Source organism: Trachurus japonicus, chromosome 18 (genome assembly GCF_045865225.1).
Source record: "Trachurus japonicus isolate A0001 chromosome 18, Traja_1.0".
Lineage (NCBI taxonomy): Eukaryota > Metazoa > Chordata > Actinopteri > Carangiformes > Carangidae > Trachurus > Trachurus japonicus.
Genome location: NC_140924.1, coordinates 29279060 through 29302861, shown reverse-complemented (window position 1 = coordinate 29302861; position 23802 = coordinate 29279060). Strand labels below are relative to the sequence as shown.

The window sequence follows — 23802 nt, the reverse complement described above, 5'->3', positions numbered from 1 at the left end:
AGACAGCAAATGGTAGGGCTATTCATTGTTCTGGGATGTAAAAACTGTTTGTTTGTGTAGGAAAATATGGACACAAATGTATGTACACAGACAACCTGGAAATAGAAGTTGTTATATTATTTTATAAGGTCACTGTGGATTAACCCCTTAATTTTATACCACAAAAATCTAATTAGTTCATACTTGAGCACAAGTTTTGGCCAAATTTGAGTAATCCCTCAGAGTGATTCTTTGACACCGTGGGGAACACAATGCCTCTGGCCAGAGGTACCAGACTGAGAAAAGAGGCCAGACAAAGTGTGCTCGACATGGTGGACTCTTCAGGGGGGAGGTACCATTAAAAGCCGTTGTTAAAGAAAATGACCCAGTCACACACTCATACGCTCAAGAACCAAAGTACTCACAGATTTTCTTTAGGAAGGATTAGTAGAAGGACGTGTGGGCTATTATATAAACCTCAACAAACACACCATACACACTCTTATGACCCCTGTAGTGGCAGGTACATTCATGAAGATACGAGAACAAAGGATACTCACCGCCCTGAGAAATACAACCAGATAGATAAGTGACCTAATCAGTGGAGGAGAGTTGTATATAGGGAATAAAGGGCATGTTCTCTGTAGTCTGTATAGAAATCAGCATATATCTGCAAAAGCTGACTTATCAAACAGGAACATTTAATCATTAAGCTTTAGACAAAGTTATCCGATGTGGGTGTCATCATAAATGATCTGTGCGTGTTTGTATGATTCATTTCAGATCATTTTCTGTTCAGCTGCCTTACTCCACACTGCTCTCCTTCCAGAACGCAGCCCAAAAAACACACAATCGCTGTAGTTAACCATCAACAGGAAAATACTGGGCACTCAGACAGCTATAAGAGAGGAGATGGTCTACCAAGGTCAATATTAGCCCATTACGGTGTTATATCAAAACCTTTCAACAAGGAGGGTGCATGTCTGTCTTTGTGGATGCGTCTGAGGGTGCTGCTGTATCTCTAGCTTTATGACGACCTGAATTTAGGACATTTTTGGACAATTTAGCTGCTCATCAAAGGACTGTGTAATAGTAAACATGTTGGCTGATACTGCTATTTGCTTGAGATGAAATTACTAAACCACTCTCATGTCTGCCTGATAAAGAGTTAGTCTAGCTTGGATCTGTTCATAGCTGATTAACTCCTTATCTCATTTGTTTATCATGTGTTGTGTTGTGTTGTGGTGAACTCAAAAACAATCATAAGGTTATAAGTTTTATTCAAATGTCAAATGCATAAGAAACATTTAAATATGTTACATATGAAAATACACAATTTACAAAAATAACCATAAAAATGTTTGTTTTATTTTTATTTTTTTAAAAAGGTGTCTCAAAAGACACAGAAGTTTGAATTAAAGGTAAGTTTGAATTGCATTTTGAAATGTGATGTTTTTGAGAGAGTCAAACACTACTGCCAGTTGACTGCATCTTTTCCACCCACTGTCCCAGTTCCTATATCCTCTTTCCCCTCTGTGTTGCAGTAGAAGGCAGCAGGGCTGGGCCCGTGTCCGAATGAGCCCCATGACTGGTGGAAAGGTAAGATGGGTGCTGGCTCTCTTTGATTTGAGTCACTAGTTCCAATACTGGTGATTAGGTGAGAGTTTGAAGCGGTTATGTTGCCGTACGTAACCGCAGTGTTGGGAGTGATGGTGTTGCTGTTGGTTACGGAGGTGAAGACATTGTCCGCATTGCCTGATGTTGCAGCGAGGCCAGAGGAGGGAAAGGTCAGAACTGGAGCCTGAGTTTGGAGCAGATTGGTACCTGAGGTGGTCATGAGGTTGGCGTTACGACTGAGGGCCAGACGCTGGGTGAGGAGCTGGTGCTGCAGCCGCCTGTCGCTCCAGTCCTCCTGAGGCTGCCGGTGGATTTTCATGTGAGCGTTGCGGGATTTGATCTTATAGAACATTCTGGAGGGAGAGGGAGGGAAGAAGAAGGCAGAAAATGAAGAAAGAACTTGAGAATGAAAACCATCTGTTGGTTTGCCCCAAAGCCAAACACAGACCAAATTGTGGGCTGGAGATTCCTTTGGTCTGACTGGTTCTACTCACTTGCCACACAGCTTGCAGGGGAAGAAGCTGGCCAATGGCGGCACTCGTACCGCCTCCTCCAGTCCAAACTGTTTGTCCACTGGCTGACAGATGGGTGTTACCTGTGAAAACAGGACCAATCATAAGCCACCATGCTGTGACCAACTTGTTGAGCTGCATTCCACAACGGATAAAAATTTAACTCATTACACAGGACTACACAGGAACTCCAAATACTCTGTCATGTGCCTGAGGCAGTATCTCTTCTATCTGTTTCTATTTGGTATGAGGCTTATCTTGCAGGGATCAGAGAGCATGATGCAGTGGATAAACCCCCAAACACAAACCGGAGCACAACAACAACAGGAACAGGCAAGAAAGAAAGAAAGAAAGAAAGAAAGTCAGACAGACAGAGAATGAGAGCTAAATCAATAAAAGAGAAACACCAGTGCTGGGTCAGCTTGACAAGAGGCAGAAACATGTAAACCCTCTCCTCCTTTCAAGTGCTTCTTACACTTTTCTGTTGCTCCAGTTCTCCATCTCTGCTCTCTTCCTCCTTCTGTTTCCTCATCTTGTCCAGGTGCTTCTTACTCAGGTAGTAAAATTCAATACACTGGCTCACAGTCTTAGTGCTTACCTGCAACACACACACATACACACAAACACGTGTAAGCACACACATAATAAGCTTCTAAAAATCCGAAACTTTATTCCCAACCTCAAACCAACCCACACGTTTCAGGAAACAAAACTGTGCTGCAGTTCAGTAGCACTACTAGTGAGAAAGATGGCATTTTTACAGCCTTTTATTGAATCCACTATGTGAGTTTTCAAGTGAGTGTTTTGGTCAATCAGTTGCAGCACTGACTCCTTTTCAGTGTGTGCTGTGTAAGTGGTGGTGTCCTGCACTTTCACCCTGCAGCCCCTTAAATTCCAGACTACACATGGAAGACACCCTGCGTTCAGGAGATTGTAAAAGCAGTTCATGAGTTGAAAGGGAAGGACTTCATACCTTCTAGCTGTTGCAAATTATCAGAGGCCTTTACTCTGGCTCCCTAACATCATCACAATTACAAAATAAAGCCGTCCATTTTCAGTGCACTTAGATGTGTCTGCTGCTCTCCCACTGAAGAGCACAGTGAGTCACCAAAAACTGAACTGGTGCAGGCAGGAAAGAGAGCAGTGAACACACTGCACCTCACAAACACTATATCATCACATTTGTGTAATGGTTCTGCAAAAAGAAATAGAAAAACTAATATGGTCTGGACCAGTTGAACATAAATGCTCCATTTTCTATTCCATGTGTTGATGTGGTCATCAAAAATGATTAATATCTCACTACAACTTAAAACTTGATATATATTTCTCTACATCTAAAGGCATGAAAATACTACAGACATAGTATTTTAGGAACAGTAATAGTAATTTTTACTTTGTGTCTGTGTGTCTATACTGTATATGTAAGGCAAAGAAAGATAAGAAAGGGAACATATCAACAGGGTAACCACCAAGAGAACACAGCTTAATTATTAACCAATTATACCGTTCTCTGTATGAGTGTAAAGTCTTTTCCATACGTCCCCAGAGCTGTGTTGAACAGAGTCTTTTCAGTCTCTGTCCAAAAATCACTACCTACAGAGAGAGAGAGAGAGAGAGAGAGAGAGAGAGAGGAGGGGGGAGGGGAAGAGAGGGCATGACAAATAATGAAAACAAATACCAAAAGGTAATCCTGCACTGCATGACTTGCTGGGAGTAGTAATGAAACCATTGTAGTGAAATATGTAAAACCCAGCAGCAAGTTGACAGGAACTATTCCATAGAAGGAGACGATGATGAGTTCGAGGACTTTGATGATGCAATGCAACATGTAGCTTGTAGCATGTAGCATCTACCTTTGCTTATATGGGCAGAGCCGCTAAGGTTGTTAAAAACATGATTGAGTTGCTAAATTACACAACACACATACACTCACACACACATTGTTAGACTTCACTCAGACAGGCATGGGGGTGTTTGCCATTTGCTATGGAGACCTGGGGTGATTCATGGGGTCAGTAGCTGGAGGGGGGGTCCTGGGACATGCCAAGAATTTCACACATGTAATAAATGTTGTCTAGCTGTTCTCAGATGGACCAGAATGTGTGGCAGCACACCTGAGTACATGGCCGCAGGCACCTGAACGGTCACTAATGCACAGGACAATGGCCACTCTGTGCTTTACAAAGTTCTTGGTGGATTTAAATTCACCAAACAGACAAAAGGAAGTGAGAGAGAAAGAGAGTGGCATGCGATTAAGGGGGCAGGAGGTGTGGACTGTTACAAAGCCTAGCATTATACTACAGTGGGAGGGGTCTCTCTTTTGCTGATTCAGATGCCACACAAATGTTGTCTGTCATAAAGAAGCATTAAACTTAGTTCTGCAAAACATTAAAGCTATTTAACGTATCCTTCCTATTACTGTCCTCTTCTTGCCTTCACACAGTTAGAGGTGCAAACTGCATAGGGAAATGAAACTAAAGTGATTTTATTTGAACACAGATAATGAATGTTCAGCTTCAAAAGCATATCAAGTACTGACTTAATTCATGAAGCAGACTATGTTATACTCTGTAACTCTGGTCCAATACAGGTCTATTGTCAAAAGTTAATTAGATGAAAGGCAAGAGAGATTCAACTGTGAATAAATACTCCACCCCAAAGAGTTATCTGAACATCAGGTGATTATTGAGGATTTTTTTGCTAACAGGCATAGATTGGTCAAGAGCTAGAATGAGGTTAAAGGTCAAAGGTTACCAGAGTAGTGGTAGTCTCCTGTTGGTGAGGGCTGTGAAAACAGAAGCATCTCCAGAGTGGCCTGCACATGAGACAAGGATGGAGGAGGCAGAGAACAGACAGATGAGCCATGTGATGGGTTTAACTAGATGAGAGAGAATAGAAGAGAAGATGGCTTACCATTGTGTTCCCCTGGCAGTGGTGCAGGCTGTGCAGGGCCAGCTCAGTGTTACTGCCCCCTCCTGGGAGGCAGCTTGAACTACACATGGACAACAGCGTCTCCACTGCACAAGTAAATAGACACACACAAGAGGTGTTAAACGCTGTGTCCAAACTGTTCCGTTATTCTCTCACTATCACAACAAAGGCAAAAAAAATAACCTCATATAACAAGAGATAATAAAATGATCTCATTGTTATTATGTTCCTAGATCTTTTATCCTTAATCATTAATAAAACATATTTTTTGAGTTTGAATTATAGTCCCTATCCCTTATCCTGGTCAGAAAGTTGTCCTTCCTCAAGAGGTTTCCCTCTTCCTTGCTGACAATCCGAGAGTTCACTGACATTTTTTTAGACTTAGAGTATGAGGCTCTGCATAAGGCGTGACATTTACCTTGCTTCTGTAAGTAAGCACTCTGATCCAGCTCCTCCAGTGGTTTCCACAGCAACTGTTCCCTGGGGGACTCCTCCTCTTGTGACCACACCCCTGACCCCTCATCATCCACCGAGCAGGGAGGAAGCTCTGCCTGGAACTCGTGCCCCACATTGACATAACTGGAAAAAAAAAGGATAGAGAAAGTAATGAGACTCAATGTGAGAATAGACATACACAACAAGACTGTCAACCAATTGGTATAAAGCTCTTCAGTAAAAAGAAGCCATGTACTCGTATAATGATAGTGTATTTTTCTCTGGAGATCACTGATTTTTAGTAGTTCCTCCTATTTTAACTTCTTCTTCTTCTTCTTCCTGAGCCGAGCATCAACTTACCCACTTAACACACCACCATCCTCTTCCTCCTCTCCACATGTTTTGTCCTCTCTGTGGTGGAGAAATGAGAGGGAGTAGTACAGCCCTGTCCCCCTGCGGACCGGATTGAGGAGGGGTCGGGGAGTATAGTGTCCCCTCTTCTCATATTTGCTGGAATGAAGGATACTGGGAAATGGAGTTCCAGTGTAGACCGGAGAGGCTTGTTGCTGTAAGAATCCAGGGAAAAAGCATTTTATAGTTTTACACTTGTGGTGTTTTATAATTGAGGTCTTAATTTTTTTGTGATTTTTTTCATTAAAAATAATAGGATATCTCATTTGTGTGTAATAAGTATAGAGATTGGACCATGACATATTTAGAGAAAGATCGCCCGACTCTGTCAAGGATGAAGTGCCTCTCACAAATGTGTCTTATTTAGACACGGTATCAATTTAGCGTGTCTAAAAGTAACAGCCCCATCTGAGACTGTGGTTTTAGAAGAAGTTACACACTTAGAGTTCACGTAATTTCTTAACAAACAGCCATTTATGCATCCGCCCACCGCTCCAGCGCCCACAGCTCCACCTTTTCAACCAGTCTCCTGTGTTTTGTGGAGCAGTGACGACAATGTGCAAACATGGAAACGTATAGTCAAACGTAGTATTTGTTTGTGAGGAAAAAGTTCAAAAGCACAACATCCTCCATCTACATATTTATTTACTTCTCAGTTCTACTATAATACATGAAGCGTGGGTGTTAAGTTATTAATAGATGTTTAGTCACCTTCCTCCGAAAACTGGAGGTGCAATCGGTCAACAGTGATCTAATCTGGCTGTTATAAAGAAAACAAAGCGTCGAATAGTCTACGCTTTTGCAAACAACTCTATGAGACTAACATTAGCATACTAGACAACAATGACCATACAACCATACAATGCTTAGCAGGTATACAGTATTTATCATATTCACCTGTTTTTAAGTGTATTGGCATGCTGACATTTACCAGTGCTAATTGGATCTGAACACATCATGTTCATTTTCAAACATTCTTTGTCGAGCTAACGATATGAAGTCAGCTACAACGCTGGGGGACATACAGAAACTCTTTTAAATGTGACCAAACAACACAGCCAGACCAAATCGTTCTCTCAGCAAGAGGAATTAAACAAATAGTTTAAATGTCTTCAAATTGTTTATTTTGAAAAAAGAAGCACCGTATCCTACCTGTGGCTGTGACTGGTTCAGAGTGGCCGGTCCGTTCTTTACTTTATGGGCCACCAAGTAAGGAGCTACCTTTTCTGCTAAAAGGTGGGATGGAGAAGATGGAAAGTGGAGGGATGGATGGAGAGACTGGCTGTTCAAGGTACATAGGGTTCTGGGTGGAGGATGGAGGGATGAACAATGCGATGGGGAGGAGAGGAATGACGACTCAGGAGACTGGAGGATGTCGTGTGAGGCTGGAAGAAGAATGACAGAGAGGGGAAATGAAACAGCCTTAAAAGTCATGATAACACCAGTAAACATCTTGAGCTCTTATGTGTAGTGTGGACAAAACGACAATGACAGGGAAGTGTCACACTAGACACACACAGAAATAGTTTATTTAATGCACACATGCAGTAAATGTGACATCTTGTATGTTCACATGGTGTAAAATGGTACTGTAGCCTACAATAGTCTCAACTATTGACTAGAGACTATAGACTAGTTTGTCTCAAATGGTTTTATATGTGAAAATATGAAAAGTGAAAATGTCATTTGCATACAGGAAACGGGAAATTTCACAAGTTCACCTTCGAAAACCCACATGTCCCGTAAATTTACATGTGGGTATTAACCTGTGTTAAATATGTAATTTCTCAGTACACTAGTCTATTTTAGTATCTCTTTTTCTCAGTTAGAGCAGTATGGAACTGAGAAAGTTGAATTTGACATTCCTTTATCTTACCATCATGTTTTCACACACAATACCTGTGATGCTGCCATACTCTGCAGCATGGGAAGATCTTTGGTTGCCCTCGTTGCTGCCGGGGTCGCCCGACGACTGCGAGATGCACGGCGACAGCACGGGAAACTTCCATATCATCCCGGGGGAACGGACCGATGGAAGAGACTGAAGACGTGAAGTGAAAAACTGGAGCGTGCCGAGGGCTTCTCCCCCCTGGGAAACCGAGTGTCCGGTTCCTCCGAACACAACGGGAGAGTCCATTTTGGAGGGTGAGTGGGAAGGGGGAGGTAGAGGCGTGGGAGGGGGACTCAGGACGGAAGGCATGAGGTGAGAGGACGTGGGAGGGGAGGGGAAGGACGGGAGAGAGGGGTGAGCTGGTGAGGAGGAGGAGGAGGGAGGCAGGTAGGAGTCTGCGTCGAAAGCACAGCTGTGCCTTGACTTGCTTTCTACTTTCCCTACTCCAAACTCCCACATCTGTCCCGAGGACTCCCCGCTGGGAATCACAGGGACTCTTCTCCTCCGCTGGGAGAGGAACGCCTCGGAAAAGGAATCCAGTTTCTGCGTGTATGTCCCACTGTTGATGGTGATGGGTGACCTCAGTGGCGGGCACCCCGGGGCCAAAGTAAAGCTTTCCGCTGCTCCCCTCCACCTCCCCTCTCCTGTCTGATTGGACGGAGACACACTGAGCCAGGGACCCTCCACCTCTGCCGGTTGAAGCTGGTCCTCACCTGAACCACAGCTCGACCCATAATCCTCCTCCCTCCCTAAGTAATTATCGCTCACTTGTGAATCTGTCCTACAATACTCTACGCTGCTGTCGCTGAAGCTTCCTGCGGCCCCTCTGCTGTGGGACGGAGTTTGTTTAGTGAAGTGGCCGGTGTTAGCCTCTCTGTTGTATACTGGCTCACTTTTAGCTTCGAAGCTAACCTGGTTGCTGTAGTTTGCTCTGAGTTTGCGCCTGAATCCTTCCTCAGTGCTGCAATTCATGGAGTAAAAAACATCGTTTGAGTTGCTATAGCAATCCCCTTTACTGTAAAACCCATCGGTGATGCTTTCACAACTCTCCCCGTCTTCCCAAACATCCTCTTTTTTGCCGTACCAGTTGTCAGCAAAATGGCTACCTATCCCGCTATCTCTGTCGAGATGGGCTGCCAGGCTAGCATCTCCATCCAGACTGGTGTTTTGGAAACCCCTGTCTCCCACGCTGCTCCCCCGTCTCCCTCCGGAAGAGGTGCTTGATGTGGGGAAAGACGTAGATTCCTCTGCTCTGTTTCCATACTGCTCCAGAGAGTCCAGGGCCGGCTGGTATCCTGCTTCTGGACTCTGGAGGCCGGGTAAGTTGAGGTGAAAGGGCGGGCGGTGGCGATGGTGGTGGAGGTTGGGGAAGGAGCGGTCATCCATGATTGTTTGCTGGGTTTAGACTGCCTGCAGGGAGGGCACAGAGAGAAACATTGGGTGAGTTTAAATGAACAAATAGAAAATCATGTCACAACAGCCTTGTCAACAGCACCAGGTACCAGAGCTGTTGCTACTGAAAAATGGAGCTTTCTTCTTTTTTAGCAATCACATATACACAAATATCACATTCTGCTGAAAATGAAGTTCATGAGAAAGTCAAATATTTGCTTTGGTAGAACAGCTGACCTTCCAAACTGGGTCACACAATCTGATGCGTCACGCGAATTGTGCAACACCGGCACGTTAGAGCTGGGTCTTCAAGAGCCAAAATTAATCACATTATAAAACCACTGTCAAATTACTGTAGGGACGATGTTGTTATTAGGAGGGCACAACAGGCCTGCTCCCAGAAAGAGGAGAGCGCAGCCGCAGAGTTGTCACATTTCTAATGTCACCTCTCGGTAACTCACTTCTCCTGCAGGAGCCGGCATGAGTTTGATGATTCATTTACAGAAGTGTTTGGTTTTTGTACGACACATTAATCTCTTTTTATTCTTGTTGCCTGTAGGTTTAAATAACTGAAGCCAATTTCTTATTCCAAATGGTTTTAGCTGTTCAGGGCAAACACGTTTCTGTTAGCACTTGTGCTAACGCAGACTACGTCAAGTGACGGCATCAGATTTTTGGCGCTTCTCACCGCTCAAAAACAGATTAAAAAGAAAGATCATTTGATATGATGGAAAACGGCTGCAACTTGGTCTGAAGAGAAACACACACGAGCAGACATACCGAAGTGATGCTGGAGGAGAAGCCAGAGAAGCAACAGGGTGCTGCTACCTTAAACAAAAAAACACTCTTTACTTTTCAACAACTGCAACTAATGCAATCTCCAAAAAAAGAAACATTGTTTCAGGAACAAAGCCGCTTGTTGGAAATTCATTTGTTCACTGTACTGAATTAAATCTTGAGTCTTCGTTGGTTTTTCTTTCTCTCTTCTTTCAAACCACATTCTGCTCTAAATAGGACAATGAGTGAGTCAGAAAGAGAAAGAACGAAGGAAGATGAGATGAAGCCAGATACACTGCATACGTTTTGAGGTTTTCTTTTTACCAGTTCTTGGTGCTTAATTTCCTTTTCACACATGTTCGTCCCCTGTTGTTCATGTTTTCGGGTTCTGGTTCTTCTGATTTTCTTCATAATTCTTTCAGACTTATTTTTAGTTCTTTCCTTCTCCACTGTCTCGAGTGTAGAGTCTTATAATTCCCCCTTAAGATCTTCAGCCTCTCACTTAGTTCTTCCTCTCTCTCTCTCTCTCTCTCTCTCTCACTCACTCTTTCTTTCTCTCTCTCTCGTTCTCTTTCTCGGCTGCGTCTCCTTTGACACACACACATACATACTGTCTGTCACACACACCTAAAGCAAAATGGACACACAACCACTGATACACAGTGGTTTTTTTACATGCACACGCGCGCACACACACACACACACTACTCTCTCAGTTACTCAGTGAAACGCACGTACATATACAGACACACATCCTCTGAATTTCACACTCACACTCACACACACACACACACACACACACACATACACACACACTTGCAGGTGTCAGAAGGGACCAGCGGGTAGTGATGTTGCCTCTTTGCCTTTTCGTCGTCGTGGTAACCACATCCTGAGGAAACAAACGCTGACGGATCTCCCTCCTTTCAGCTATCTTTATCTCTCTGCCCCCCACCTCCATCTCTCTCTCTCTCTTTCCGTCGCTCTGCCTGTCCTTATCTCGCTCTCTGTCTTTCTCTCTCTTTCTCACCGAGCGCCCAGCTTTGTTTTCTCGTCCTGTCTTTCATCTTCTCTCTTTCGCTTTTTATCTCTTTGATTTCCTTAATCTCTGTCCTTTCATACGCTGTCTGTCTGCTTTAACTGTTTTTCCTAGTTTCCCACCTCCTTTCTGACACTCTCCTACTTTATTACAGTTCTTTTTCCATAGTTTCACATCTTTGCCAGACATTCATGCTGAAGTTGAGTTTTGAAAAACACTCAGGGATGTGTATGAAATGCAAAAAGTTTTACACTTTTAATAACATAGATACATTTATCGTATATGGTGTGTGTGTATGTATGTATAAATGTGTTGTTAGCTGCTTTCAGTACATCAGTGTGCACTGGTACACCGATGTGTGGCTACATACAGTACATTTTATACATGTGTGCATATATGTAGAGAGGCTGTGTAGAGATGGGAGCGTGTTTACCAGATCAAGAGTCTACGGCTGAGTCAGCTGACAGGAAGAGAGTGAGAACGAAACAGGAAGGAAGACGGCGACAAACGATGAGGTTCAGGGAACCCTCTAAACACCCTGCAGCCCCACCTACTCACCCACCACACATACACACACACACACATACAGCTCACCGTTAATGTGCTAAGTTGCTGTTTTCTACCTTTATTATGTCATATGGCCTTAAACACCCACTCACTTATGCTGCACACACAACCTCAAACATGAATGCTGACATATCCACAAGTCTGCAAGCAACCTCAGTCACCTGCCCAATACGCTCACACACACACACACACACACACACACACAAGTTCAAACGGACCAGGCATGGAGCCATAGAGAACGTAAAACAACATTTGTCGACTGTTAGAATACTGCCAATGCTCTCAGGTTGCATGTTGTCCAGGTGATGCAAGATCTAACTGCATCACACACATTCATTACGCCTCATCTTTATCTGCATGTATGTAAAATACTGTGTATACATTATATTTAGTAGTATTAATCTATTGCTGTGAGGTATGATTTATGTATATGGTCAATTATGAAATGTAAAGTAAATGTATATCTAACAAATACAGTCATTTCTCTCTTGCATCACTTCCGTTTCTACACTTCATTATTTTCTACATGGATATGTTGTATAAAATATGACGCATACCGTATCTGTTCTAAACAGCTGCATGCATGTGTGAAATCAGAAATGACTACCGTTCTAGTAGTTGCCTCTGAGTTTGCGCCTAAATCCTTCCTCACTGCTGCAATTTATGAAGTAAAAAACATTGTTTGAGTTGCTATAGCAATCCCCTTTACTGTAAAACCCATCGGTGATGCTTTCACAACTCTCTCCGTCTTCCCAAACATCTTCTTTTTTGCCGTACCAGTTGTCAGCAAAATGGCTACCTATCCCACTATCTCTGTCCAGATGGGCTGCCAGGCTAGCATCTCCATCCAGTAAAGTAAATGTATATCTAACAAATACAGTCATTTCTCTCTGGCATCACCTTCTACACTTAATTATTTTCTACATGTTGTATAAAACATGACACATATCTGTTCTAAACAGCTGCATGCATGTGTGAGATCAGAAACGACTACCATTCTGATAACGGTTCGTCATAAATTTAAACAGATAACGGTTCATCATAAATTTTCACCGAGCTGTGACGACCTTCAGACTTTTGGAATTGACGCCTCGACTCCCATCACAATTTCAAAATGGGAGCTGCTGTTACAGTAACAGCCGGAGATATTTTTTCCTCTCAAAATGACACATTTCACTCATTTACAACAAACACCATTTACTTCATATGCGTACGACCATGTGGGGCAAATTAATGTGGAATTTTTAAAAGAGAGTCGTTTGTCACATTCGCAATCTGTGTGAAAGGTGTGTGTGCTTGCCATGCTCATAAACCGCTTTTGTGAAAAGTCAGTTTGCGTGTCTAATTTAAGAGTGGAGACAATGAGATAAAGAGAAAAGGTGTGTGTGTGTGTGTGTGTGTCCCTCGTACAGTGTGACTACATCTCATAGCTGGAAACCTCAATATTAACATGCATATTAGATAATGATGTGGTAACTGAACAATGAGTGACACAATAACCTCAGCATTGGAGATGATAACTTGCAGTGATCTATTGATGGGTTACATTTACGTTTATTTAGGTCAATTCAAAGTTGCTTTACATTTCATGCAGCTCTTTGTGGAAGATGAAGGCTCTGATCGTCAATGCAGAGATTCCAGCTGCAAAGAGACATTTACCATCTCTAATAAAACTTACAGTCAGTATCTGAGTCATTTACACTGCTGTGGTTAGTAATCATGAACTGGGAGGATGACAAATTGTCTTGGAATAAAACACGGCCCTTTATAGATATCCAATAATAAAGTTAAAGAAGAAAAATAAAGTTTTTGGAATAAAAGAAACTCTCAACTGTATAGTAGTTTTTCAAAGCTTATTTCAGCACCAAGTTGCGTTTAGTCTTCAAAAGCCTAAAAGTGAGAGCGTCTTGTTTTAAAGAGCCGTCTTATCAGTTTTAGCATGCCTTTGGTCTGTTTGTTTGAAATTCACCACATTCTTCCGTCTTTATAGCAGTCACTCTGCCATGGTCCTGTCTGTGTCTCCATTAGCATGCATTCATATCTGATACCTCTGAGAAAAACAGCCGAGTGAAAAATGTGTGAATGAACGGAGGATGGAAGGGGAGTGCGGAGGAGGACGTACGGAGGAGTCGCTTCTCTAGATTTCTCTCAAATTCACCGTAAGAAGCTGTGGGAGCAGAGGAGGGGGAAAGAGACAAAGCAATTCTGGACTTTTTCTCTAAACTTTTTTCTTTTTTTTTTCTTTTTTTTTTTACCCCATGCCTTCTCCTCATCCGTCTTCCGTCATCGAGAGAAAACATGCAATGACTGGCAAGAAGAGGGGAACTGAATGGATGGAGACAAACTGAAGTGAAACGTTGAACATCGTAAACCCAGAGCTGGCTCTGTTCACCAAATTCAGTCTTTTTCCACAGGCGGCAGATATGTGATTGATCACAGTTAAATGAGCTCATTCCACCTCCATAACCCTCTTATCATGTGACGACGATCCATGTCGATGTTGTAGGAGTGTGTGTGTGTGGCATGGACAGTACAAGAAACTGTAACATTACCTTAAAAGCTATCAAACTGTCAATCACATACGAAGCAGGTGTCACCATCTGTCAAAAAGGTGAACTTTTCTTTTAATGATAGTTTATACAAATATTTGAAGTAAATAGGAATTCATTAGTTTACTCAAAGGACGGTGTTTCATTATCTCAGAATAATAATGGCTGCATTGAAAAACAATAATTGCATGTGTTTTAAAGACAATAGTATGTCTAAAACACACAGTGGAGTAGTATAGTGAGAGTAATCTAAAGGTACACAGAAAGTATCCGTACTTTTCGGCCGTAGCTTAAACTGTAATATTAATGCTGTATTTATTTACACCTGCAAACTTGTGCAATGATACGAAGCAGCAACTCACAGCTTTGTGCTGGGACCCCAGGATGGTTCACGTCTTATGCAGAGTGATGTTACAGTAAACTGTCATTTGTAACATTACAAATACAGCAGATGTTCCTTTGAATGCATCTGACAGTCCCTCTGTGAAAATATAAAAGAAGCTTGAAAGTGACAATTCTTTATCGCCGTAGTAACAAGACTTTGTTCGCATGAAAAGATCACAGGCCAGAAAAAGTTCAGAGACCCGTTCATCTGCACACGTCCCCACAGTGCTACAGAAAGACTGATTCTGACTTCTTTCATTTAAAATCTATGAGTGTCGTCTGTACAGCAGGGATAATGTTCACAGTTCATCTGTAAAAATACTGAAACACGGTCAGATCATGATGACTTCTAGAGTGACACGACAGCAGTGTTTGTTTCAGACGTGTTTCTAAAGTGGACAATAGGAACGTTTTTAATAAAGTCATGAACAACACTGATCCACCACAACTGTATAAACTCTTACCCGTAACTAAAGGCCCTTTAAAATTAAGAACGTAATCAAGCTTGGTTCAGGACAAAAGTAAAAGTAGAATTCTTAAAATTTCACAGTAAATATGTGCAGATTAACCATTTGATCCAATCCATATATTTTCTGAAAACACATAACATTATTCCAATTAAATCAGATCAAATTAACTCTGCAGGTACAGTCTGATACCGAGAACATGATACATTCCATCACTGTACGTGGCTGCAGGAAATACCAACAATTGTGATTGTAATTTATTGTGCATGGATTAAATTCAATCTTCTTGTGGATACAATGATAACTAATGACAACAAAGGTGATGAGGGCTAAGCGAAGGTTAACTAAAAGAGCACGCTACAAGTAGAAGTCATTCCACAGTTACAGTGGTTCTTCAATTGTTTTAATGTCACATCGTTCAAATGAATAATTAAATTATCTTGAAATTAAACGAAAAAACAAATTAAGAACACACTCTAACGATTAAGTGTACGTTATATACACTATATCTAGTGCGTTTATTCTATTTCATTACAATTATCGTATTTTATTATAACGCTACAATTATAATACAGTAAATGCTGAATTAGAGCCGTTGCAAAACATTCATTTATTTGACTGTGACTAAACTATCAACAAAATATGATAATGGTAATAAATAATTAAGTGATTACCTTTTTTTTTTATTCATTAGAATAAAATGATTTCCAGCTGCATTATTCTCCAGACAAAAAACCATGTCAGTGATGAAAGCACATCTTTGTCGATTAGGTTGTGATTATCAGCTAAACTAAAAATTACATCTATTTTTTCTGCGGGTCTTGTGGATGCCCTGCCATATTACTAGCAAAGCTACGATATGGGGACATCCAATAATCATCACCCATCAGAACCATGAAGAGTCTTCGAAATGTCCCTTCACACAGAACTTTCACAAGAGGCATTCATGTTAATTATGATCAACAGCTGGAAGGCAAAGCACCGCGTAACAGATAGATAGATAGATAGATAGATAGATAGATAGATAGATAGATAGATAGATAGATAGATAGATAGATAGATAGATAGATAGATAGATAGATAGATAGATAGATAGATAGATAGATAGATAGATAGATAGATAGATAGATAGATAGATAGATAGATAGATAGATAGATAGATAGACGTTGATGCTGCAATAACTACAAGAAGAAGTATCACAATACGACGACACAGCAAACCTGACAAAGTAAAAGAGGTTGAATTATGATTTTTCACTGTGACTGTGAAAGTGCAATTTAACTGCGAAATATTGACCTCTTTTATTTTGAGCTGACTGATGGGAGCTGGAGATTGTTTGTGTGTATTCAAGGTGATAAAGCGATTTCAGGCTCCACACACTCAAGCCCTTTGTAAAAACTACAGTGTTAGGATAAAGGAACATTGAAGGGTAATCTTCAAATAAGAGACACCAATCAGGGGAACAATAGATGGATATTTTTGAGGCGCTGATTATGCCTGGGCTGACTGTGCCGGTTTACATTGAGATCTGTGTGAAAGCCAGTGAGGGAAGCCAACAGGAGGCCAGCCACTGCTAGGGAGCAACAAGGTTTCCACAGTTGAAGAGGGAGACACATGCTATTTCCCGGATGTTTTACCAGCCACAGCTGTATGGCAAAGCGAAAACCAATAGTTAAAAAGAGTCACATGACATCTGAGGTTGCGTTTACCAGAATACATGTGTGAAACAAAGTGGAAGAAGGTTTAACTACCAGTGAAGACTAAAAATTGAACACTGCGCACTAAGAGAAACACACAATATCCAGTGTGACATCTGGCATGGGATCATTCTGCGGGGATGCCTGTCTGCAGTGGAGAACCAAAACTACGGTACACGGAGAGACTACAAATAACACCGTTATGTGGGGATTCAGGCCTCAGTCCGATCCAGGATTTGCAGAGAAAACTGCTGTTCACTTTCGGCCTCCGAGCCTCCGAGCCTCCGAGCAGAGCCTGAGCTCTTTGGTAAAGATGAAAAGGGAAAAAAACTGCAGCGTGAAGATGTTTGACTCTATTACAGCTCAGACGAATTATCATTAAAGCGCCTATATATCTTATAGCAGCACTGGAAATACAACACTCTTCATTCTTCTTTGTATTCATTTGTGCTTATGCTGTTGAATACTTCTTGCAGACATTGTATATAAGTTGCACACCATAACAATGAACGGCAAAATATTTCACAGAATCCTCCTTGATCGTTCTGCGTCTCTTCCGTTTCCTCATTTCACCCCGTCCTCCAGGTAGAGAGTGTGGAAGCCCACGACATCTAAAGTTACAGAAGCTATTCAAACATGAATAAGCTGAAATGAGAAAACAACTGGATTTGTTTCTGAGACCTGAGCTTTGATTTTCAGCTTGAGCTACAAAAATGGTGTAATGTTTGATACAAATGTTTTTGATTCCGGCCGGCGTTGGCACAGACGCTTTGGTGCTACATCCCAGTCTGAGACACAAAAGCTGTCGTTGCCCCCGTTCTGTCTGCAGATGTCAAAGGAGGTCACAAAATCGAAGGAGGACAAAAATAGCAACAACAACACTAACTCCTCTACTAATGTTTTACCCACTCTCTTTCAAGCAGCTGGGACGGAGGAAAATTAGAAACAACAGTAAGACAATACAACTGCCAAATGAACTGCAAACTCCAAAATGACTAAGCTTAATAAACGCCTCTGTAAAACTGCTTAAACAAAAACTGACCATTACAGGCTTCGTTGCATTACTACACCGATGTTATGTTTTAGGGTTTGTGCAAACTGAGTGCAGATCCATGTTAGTATTAAAACACAGCAAATTAATAGCTTGTGTGATTACATCCAGGACTTCAGATTCTACTTGTAGGCCTCTGCTGTAAGAACATAACCTTCATGTTTCACTGAACCCAGGGCCGGAGCAAACCAAGGCCCTGCTTTATCACATCATTCTATCTCACTAAATGTTCACAGTGAACAAAGTCAGGCTTGTGGTTTTAGGACTCTTTGTGTGAGAGCTGCAAACAACAACATCTTGTGGGTAATGACACTGAAATGCTACGAAAAAAGTTGAGGCGCAGAAGTGATTTTGTTGCCGTGTGTGGAACATGGATCGTTCCAAAGCATTTACTGCACAAGGACAAGAAGTTTTAGATCAGTCAGCAGAGGCACATTGTCAGATCAAAAGGGATTTTCAAAATAACATTTTTTTTTGTCAAATTTTGCTACAAAAAAGTAGCACGAGGAGAGAAAGCTTATATGTCATATCTCTGAATCTCTCTGTGACATCCCAAAATTTTTGTTCGATTTATCTACATTTATATATTTTCACTTGGTACATGGATTTAAACAAGGTATCATAAAAATATTATCAATTAACCAATGAAATACATAAATGTGTGAGCCTGCCTCCATCGTATTGAGGTTAAATGGGGGCAAACAAATAAGACTCGGGGGGGAACAGGTGTGTTTTAGAAGTGTGTGAGTATGCTAGTAATGCTAATGTTGGGTCCCTGGGTTAAGTTCAACGTATTCTCAGAAGCTCCGGCCTCATAACATCCTGCTTACACAAACAATCAAACTGAAAACAGTGAATTACAATAAAAATGCATTCTTACCTGTTACTTTGTCATTACGGGGTGAGATGTGTCAGTGGCAGTGAAGTGCATGTGTGTATGGTAGACTGGTAGGTACACATGTGTGAGAAAGGGGGTGGAGAGAGACGGCGAACGAGAGAGAGAGAGAGAGAGAGAGGTAGAGGGATGTAGTTTCACCAAAGATGATCGGCCGCTGTCACTCTTTCAACTCTTTCATTTGATCCTTTCATCAGCCTTGTCATAACGCCACTATGTGTGTGTGTGTGTGTGTGCGTGTGTGGTATGTGTGTGTGTGTGTGTGTGTGTGTGTGTGTGTGTATGCGTGTGGGTGTGTGTGGTATGTGTGTGTGCATGCGTGTGTCTGTGTGTGTGTGTGTGTGTGTCTCAAGCTGTGTCATAGTGATGCTGGAAACAAGAGAAAAACACCCTAGTGTGTGGCTTTAACCTAACACATACACACACAGGCTTTCAGTTTGAGTGGGTGTTTTTCAACCCTCTCATCCATCATTTGCTCTTCTCTATATTAAAGGGCCACACACACACACACACACACATATTTTAATGTCGCACACACACACACACACCCCTGGACCACATACTGTACATAGGACTTCAGAGGTTGTCGCCATAGGTTTGTGGGGAGCAGAGGTGTGTATCAGTCAGTAGCCTATGGTCACATCTGCACTAGCGATTTAGTTTCTGGCTACATATTTCTACTTGGAATATATTTGACCAAAAACAATAGTAAATCATTTATTCTTGGTCTTGCTGAGAGCTGGATGCCACAGTAATGTCTCAGTGGTAAACAAAACTGCAGCTCAGCGTAGCTTAGCACAATGACTGGTGGTATGAGGGGAAACAGCTAGCGTGGCTCTGTCCAGGTACGAATTCAGATTACCACCAGCACCTAAAGCTCTTTAATTAACATATCACAGCTAATTAGTTTAATCTGTAACATAAGACACCCAGCCAAGAAGTACCCTGGTACATATTAGACTGAGATAAGAGGAAAAAAACCTTTGAATCACAGAACTTCATAGGTGTTTGTATGGGCATTTATTTTGTTACATTTGAAACCAACTTGTGATATGTTGTTGCATATAACCCTGTTATTAACTCTGTCTTTATGTATTTGTGTTGTGATGTTGTAACTAATCCTCACTATTAACCCTGTTTTTCTTTTCTTTTTCTTTGTCTTTCATGTTCTATCAATTTAGCCTTCCTAATGCCTTCCTAACCCTTTGTAATACTAGTGTGATATATTTCTCTGCCTTGCCCGCCACTGTCTGTCTTGCTGCTTTGTCTGTATGCCTGTATGACTGAATAGCTGTTTGTTTAACCCTTTTCCGTCCCTGTCACTCTCTTGCTGTTTGTCTGCATAGCCATGCTTGTGTATTGTCTCTGTTGTTGTCCTGCTACATGTCTGTATGTCTGTATAGTTGTGCTTTGTGCCACTGTCTTTAACCAATACTTTTTTTCACAGCCCTCTCTCCCCCTCCCGTCAAGAAGCTTGTGCTTTTTGTCAGGCCATCATTGCAAATAAGAACTTGTTCTTAATGATTTTTGCCTGGTTAAATAAAGGTTTTAAAAAGATCTAATGCTAAGCTAAAGATATTAGCTTCCTGGGCTCAAAAGGCTAATATTTGTAAGAGAATATTATAAGAGGTATACACTTTTACTGTGTTTTAAAGTGACTATTCATTTTAGTATAATCAAAAGTTAAATTATCAGCAGTATGTAAAGACATTTAAAAAATAAAAATAAAAAATCAATATAGTTTTCATGTCCCCAGACTCTGGGCCTTCAACATGCATACACACTCCCATGCTCGCTTGAGCACGCATACACACACTCACACACACTTTTGAGTTACTCTTGCTTCTTTCTTTTGTGTTTCTATGTTTGCTTGTTCTGTGTGGTCTTTTATTTTTTTGTTTTTCTCGTTACTGAGGTGAGATTTCCTTTATAAACCTTTCCCGGTTTTATTAATCTCACCTGCATATCCTGTTTATTTTGTTTTAATATTGCTTGCTTGATTATAACAACGTGCAAATTAATAAATAAAAAGAAAATAAATTCAATAGGATCATGGGGCTGTACATGGCAATAACCAATTAAATAAAACAATACTGTAAAACCCCTAGCCATGGAAGTTCAGCTATTAAACGTGTTGTGCCTCAACACTGCAATATCCCACATAAATTAAAACATGGGAGAAATTGGGGGAAATTGAGCAAAGGTCAACCTAAAAACAATCATAATGCTCAGGATGGGAAGGTCAGCAACTTGTGCCCATTTATTAATCCCCAAAGGGAAACTCATTAATTAATTAGTTAGTTATTAGATGTAGTTTCTATAAATCTGTTTTCAGAAATATCTTCGACCAAATAGTGCAGTGATCTTTTCAAATTTTGCCTGCAGTCATATCAAGAGACCTCCCCCTCTGCCAGAGACACTGGAGTTGACAGATGTGAACAAGGAGGAGTAGATTCATACAGCTGTAAAAAGTCATTACGTTGTTGCCACGTTTCTGTCAAACACAGAAAATCCAACTTACGGTCTGTCAGGATGTCCTGGAGGAGAGGATCCCTGCTCCAAAGGGGGTGGCAGTTGAATGGTCCGACGGTGATGACACCGGTGGTGGGGTGGAGCTTTGCCCTGGAGTACCGCCGTCCAGAAACTGAAGATAAAGGACAGACAGTCCAGGCCAGCACAGTCCATACAAACAGCCGATCAATGCACATTGTTGCCATGAAAGACCAGAGGAAGGCTCCGAGCAGCAGCCAGGTGAGGAGCCTAGACACACACACACAGGACAGTTGATAGTTGGCACACTGACCAGGGCAGACTGCATCATTGCAAAAGTTGGCAGTGAGGCAGAGATCAGATGATAAAGGCGCGGGAAATCGGTTAAAAACAGAAAAAGGAACTTAAGAGCAGTGGCAGCTAATTGCACAAGCATTCCCTCAACCGGAACCGGTAATAATAATAGTGAAATGGTGACAGAAAAAGTGACTGAAGAGGCTGCTATAATTGAAGGAGGGGAATTTTTGGCCTTACCCTCTTCTTGTGTGCAGTGCTCTCTCTCCGATGTTGCCCACTCAACTACAAGTCAATATGTGTGTCTCCAAAGGTTTTCAGTAGCAGGTGTCCAGGACTGGACTGATATTTCAGAGCTGCTTTAATTAAGCAACTCAAATTATTGTATCTCACCAAGGTCTTTATCAGGTGTTGGTGCGCGCCCACTGATAGCGGCTGTAGGCGCCACCAAAGATACCGTGCTCCATTTACCGTCTTTGGCGCCACTGCTAGCTCTTGCTAGCTTGCGCTAATCCTGGTAAGCTAGGTGATGGTCGACCTTTCTCGACAATTGTATGTTTTTCCTGAAAAGTTAATCGTGAAAAATGAGTTTCAGTTCATCCACACCGTCTTCTTCACACATTTCTGCAATTTCCTTTCATTGCCTTCCCTACTTTTCCGTTGAATCTTTTTTTCTCCCTGGCTGCTCACTGACAACTTTAGCAGGTGATGTGCGGATCAATACTGAAATATCGATACTTCCCCAGGTCTGTGTGCTCAAAAATCGATTCTCAAATGAAAATATCGATACTTTTGATACTTCATACTTGTGGTAATGTATATCATTAACAGGAACATGGTGGAAAGTTAACTAAACTATTGAGACCTTGTCTAAATGGCATGCAGTTTTTAGGAACTACTTTTTCTTCCGCCTGGGTAAGTGCGTAATGCGTAACCCGCTGCTCACTCAACAGTCAGTCAGTCTGTCTCAGTCTGTTTAGAGTCAATGGCAGCTCCACAAACAGCGAGGACAGATATCTGTGGGAAAATTATAAATAATATTTTGGTTTAATGGTTTTATTATTTTACAATATGTTCTTTTTTTAGTGTTTGAAACACCATTTTCACATATTTTGTATGATTGTGTGAGTCCTCTGTTTTTTCTGTTGTTGTAGGCTACTATTAGCTTGGCTATATTGTAAACAGGCAGCTACCTCAATATAGCCTACTTCAGAGTTTAAAATAAATAGATACATATGTTACGCTGATGTCTTGTATCCTTAGGAAGCTATGACTTGAAATACACTACTTTTTTTTTAGATTTACCAGGCACATTAGGTATATTTGCACAAAGTATCGGTAGGCTATCGGATCGGTATATCGCCGATACCAGCTTGAATTTTACTCAGTATCGGATCGGAAAGCAAATTTGTGGTATCGAACATCACTAAATTGGCTTCAAGTGGCAAATGCCGGGAAACCATTCCGCCCACAACTTAACAGAATAGTATGATTGGCTAAGACACCTGTCAATATCAAATTGACATTCACTTGCCTTTGTTACAGCCACAGTCTATGGTACTGAAGGCCCTGCCTGCCAGGGGGTGTCAGATTCACCCAGATACCATCATCGAATGTATGTAGCCTACCCCATGTTCAATATTTGTTTGTCAGTTTATAACAATAATCTAGAAAGTATTACTATTATTCCCAGCAAATAAAAACAAACAATAACAAAACGATAACAACAAATAAATAAACAAAAAGAAAGAAAAATCAATCTTTCAATATTTTTTTTAGGCCTTCATTGAATACCTGAAAGGTGATGGTCCATATGAGCCAGTGATACTGACCCACTGGGATTTGTCCTGCTATGTCACAGGGGAAGAGGTGGAATAAGGGGGCAGGATGTCCAACTTTATGTTAATATGCTGCTGCTGCTGCTGCTGCTGCCCTCTATTTGTTTGGAAGACATTATTCCCCAGTGGGACAGTTTTTACACACTAAGCTGAACCTTGAGTACAAGCTCCAAGAGAGGAGAAGAGGAAAGAAGGTGCCTCTGTCACTGCTGTTTTAATTTGTGGCAGCAAGATTTTTTTCTTTTTCTTTGAACAGAGCAACTATTTTTCCCAAGTATCAGACTTATATTGAATATACAGAGATAAGAGTGGTTTCTCCTTTCATCTAACTTTTCACAAGAAAGGGTGCAATTTTGTATTCCTTCATTAATGAGCTTTTAATTGAATTACTATACAACAAATCTGTCATCAGGTAGAATAAAAGGAAAGCAAAACTGAGCAGAGTGTGCATAGAGAAGTAGACACGTGTCTTTTATTAATTGTGGTTCCTTTGTATGCTTGAGTGTTCACACAGTGAACAGTGTAGGAGCTGACAAAAGAAATAAAAAAACAAAGCTCGTTGAATTCAGGAGAGGAAAACAGCTG

General features: G+C 41.4%; 1 protein-coding gene across 4 annotated transcripts; it reads right to left on the bottom strand.

Moving 5' to 3' along the window:
* Positions 1-1242: 1242 nt before the first annotated feature.
* Positions 1243-21211, bottom strand: LOC146969590 (uncharacterized). 4 transcript variants are annotated; one of them, XM_085759521.1, is made up of 11 exons: positions 21117-21211; positions 7788-9189; positions 7041-7273; positions 5838-6043; positions 5461-5621; positions 5025-5128; positions 4866-4926; positions 3616-3704; positions 2584-2706; positions 2091-2191; positions 1243-1949 (listed from the first exon to the last, which is right to left on the bottom strand). In XM_085759521.1, exons 2-11 carry the CDS (start codon positions 9163-9165, stop codon positions 1451-1453), a joined length of 2955 nt encoding a protein of 984 aa, XP_085615647.1. In that variant the 5' UTR covers positions 9166-9189; positions 21117-21211; the 3' UTR covers positions 1243-1450. The 4 variants fall into 4 exon arrangements, with proteins under 4 accessions (XP_085615647.1, XP_085615645.1, XP_085615648.1 ...); XM_085759519.1 differs by lacking the exon at positions 21117-21211 and adding an exon at positions 18581-18972; XM_085759522.1 differs by lacking the exon at positions 21117-21211 and adding an exon at positions 14463-14593.
* Positions 21212-23802: the final 2591 nt, after the last annotated feature.

Excerpts from the sequence above, each read along its gene's own strand:
- LOC146969590 (XM_085759521.1), bottom strand. The coding sequence starts at position 9,165 with ATGGATGACCGCTCCTTCCCCAACCTCCACCACCATCGCCACCGCCCG. Across the intron at positions 6,044-7,040 it reads TGAACCAGTCACAGCCACAG|CAACAAGCCTCTCCGGTCTA; the intron begins GTAGGATACGGT and ends GGATTCTTACAG. Across the intron at positions 2,707-3,615 it reads TTACACTCATACAGAGAACG|GTAAGCACTAAGACTGTGAG; the intron begins GTATAATTGGTT and ends TGTGTGTTGCAG.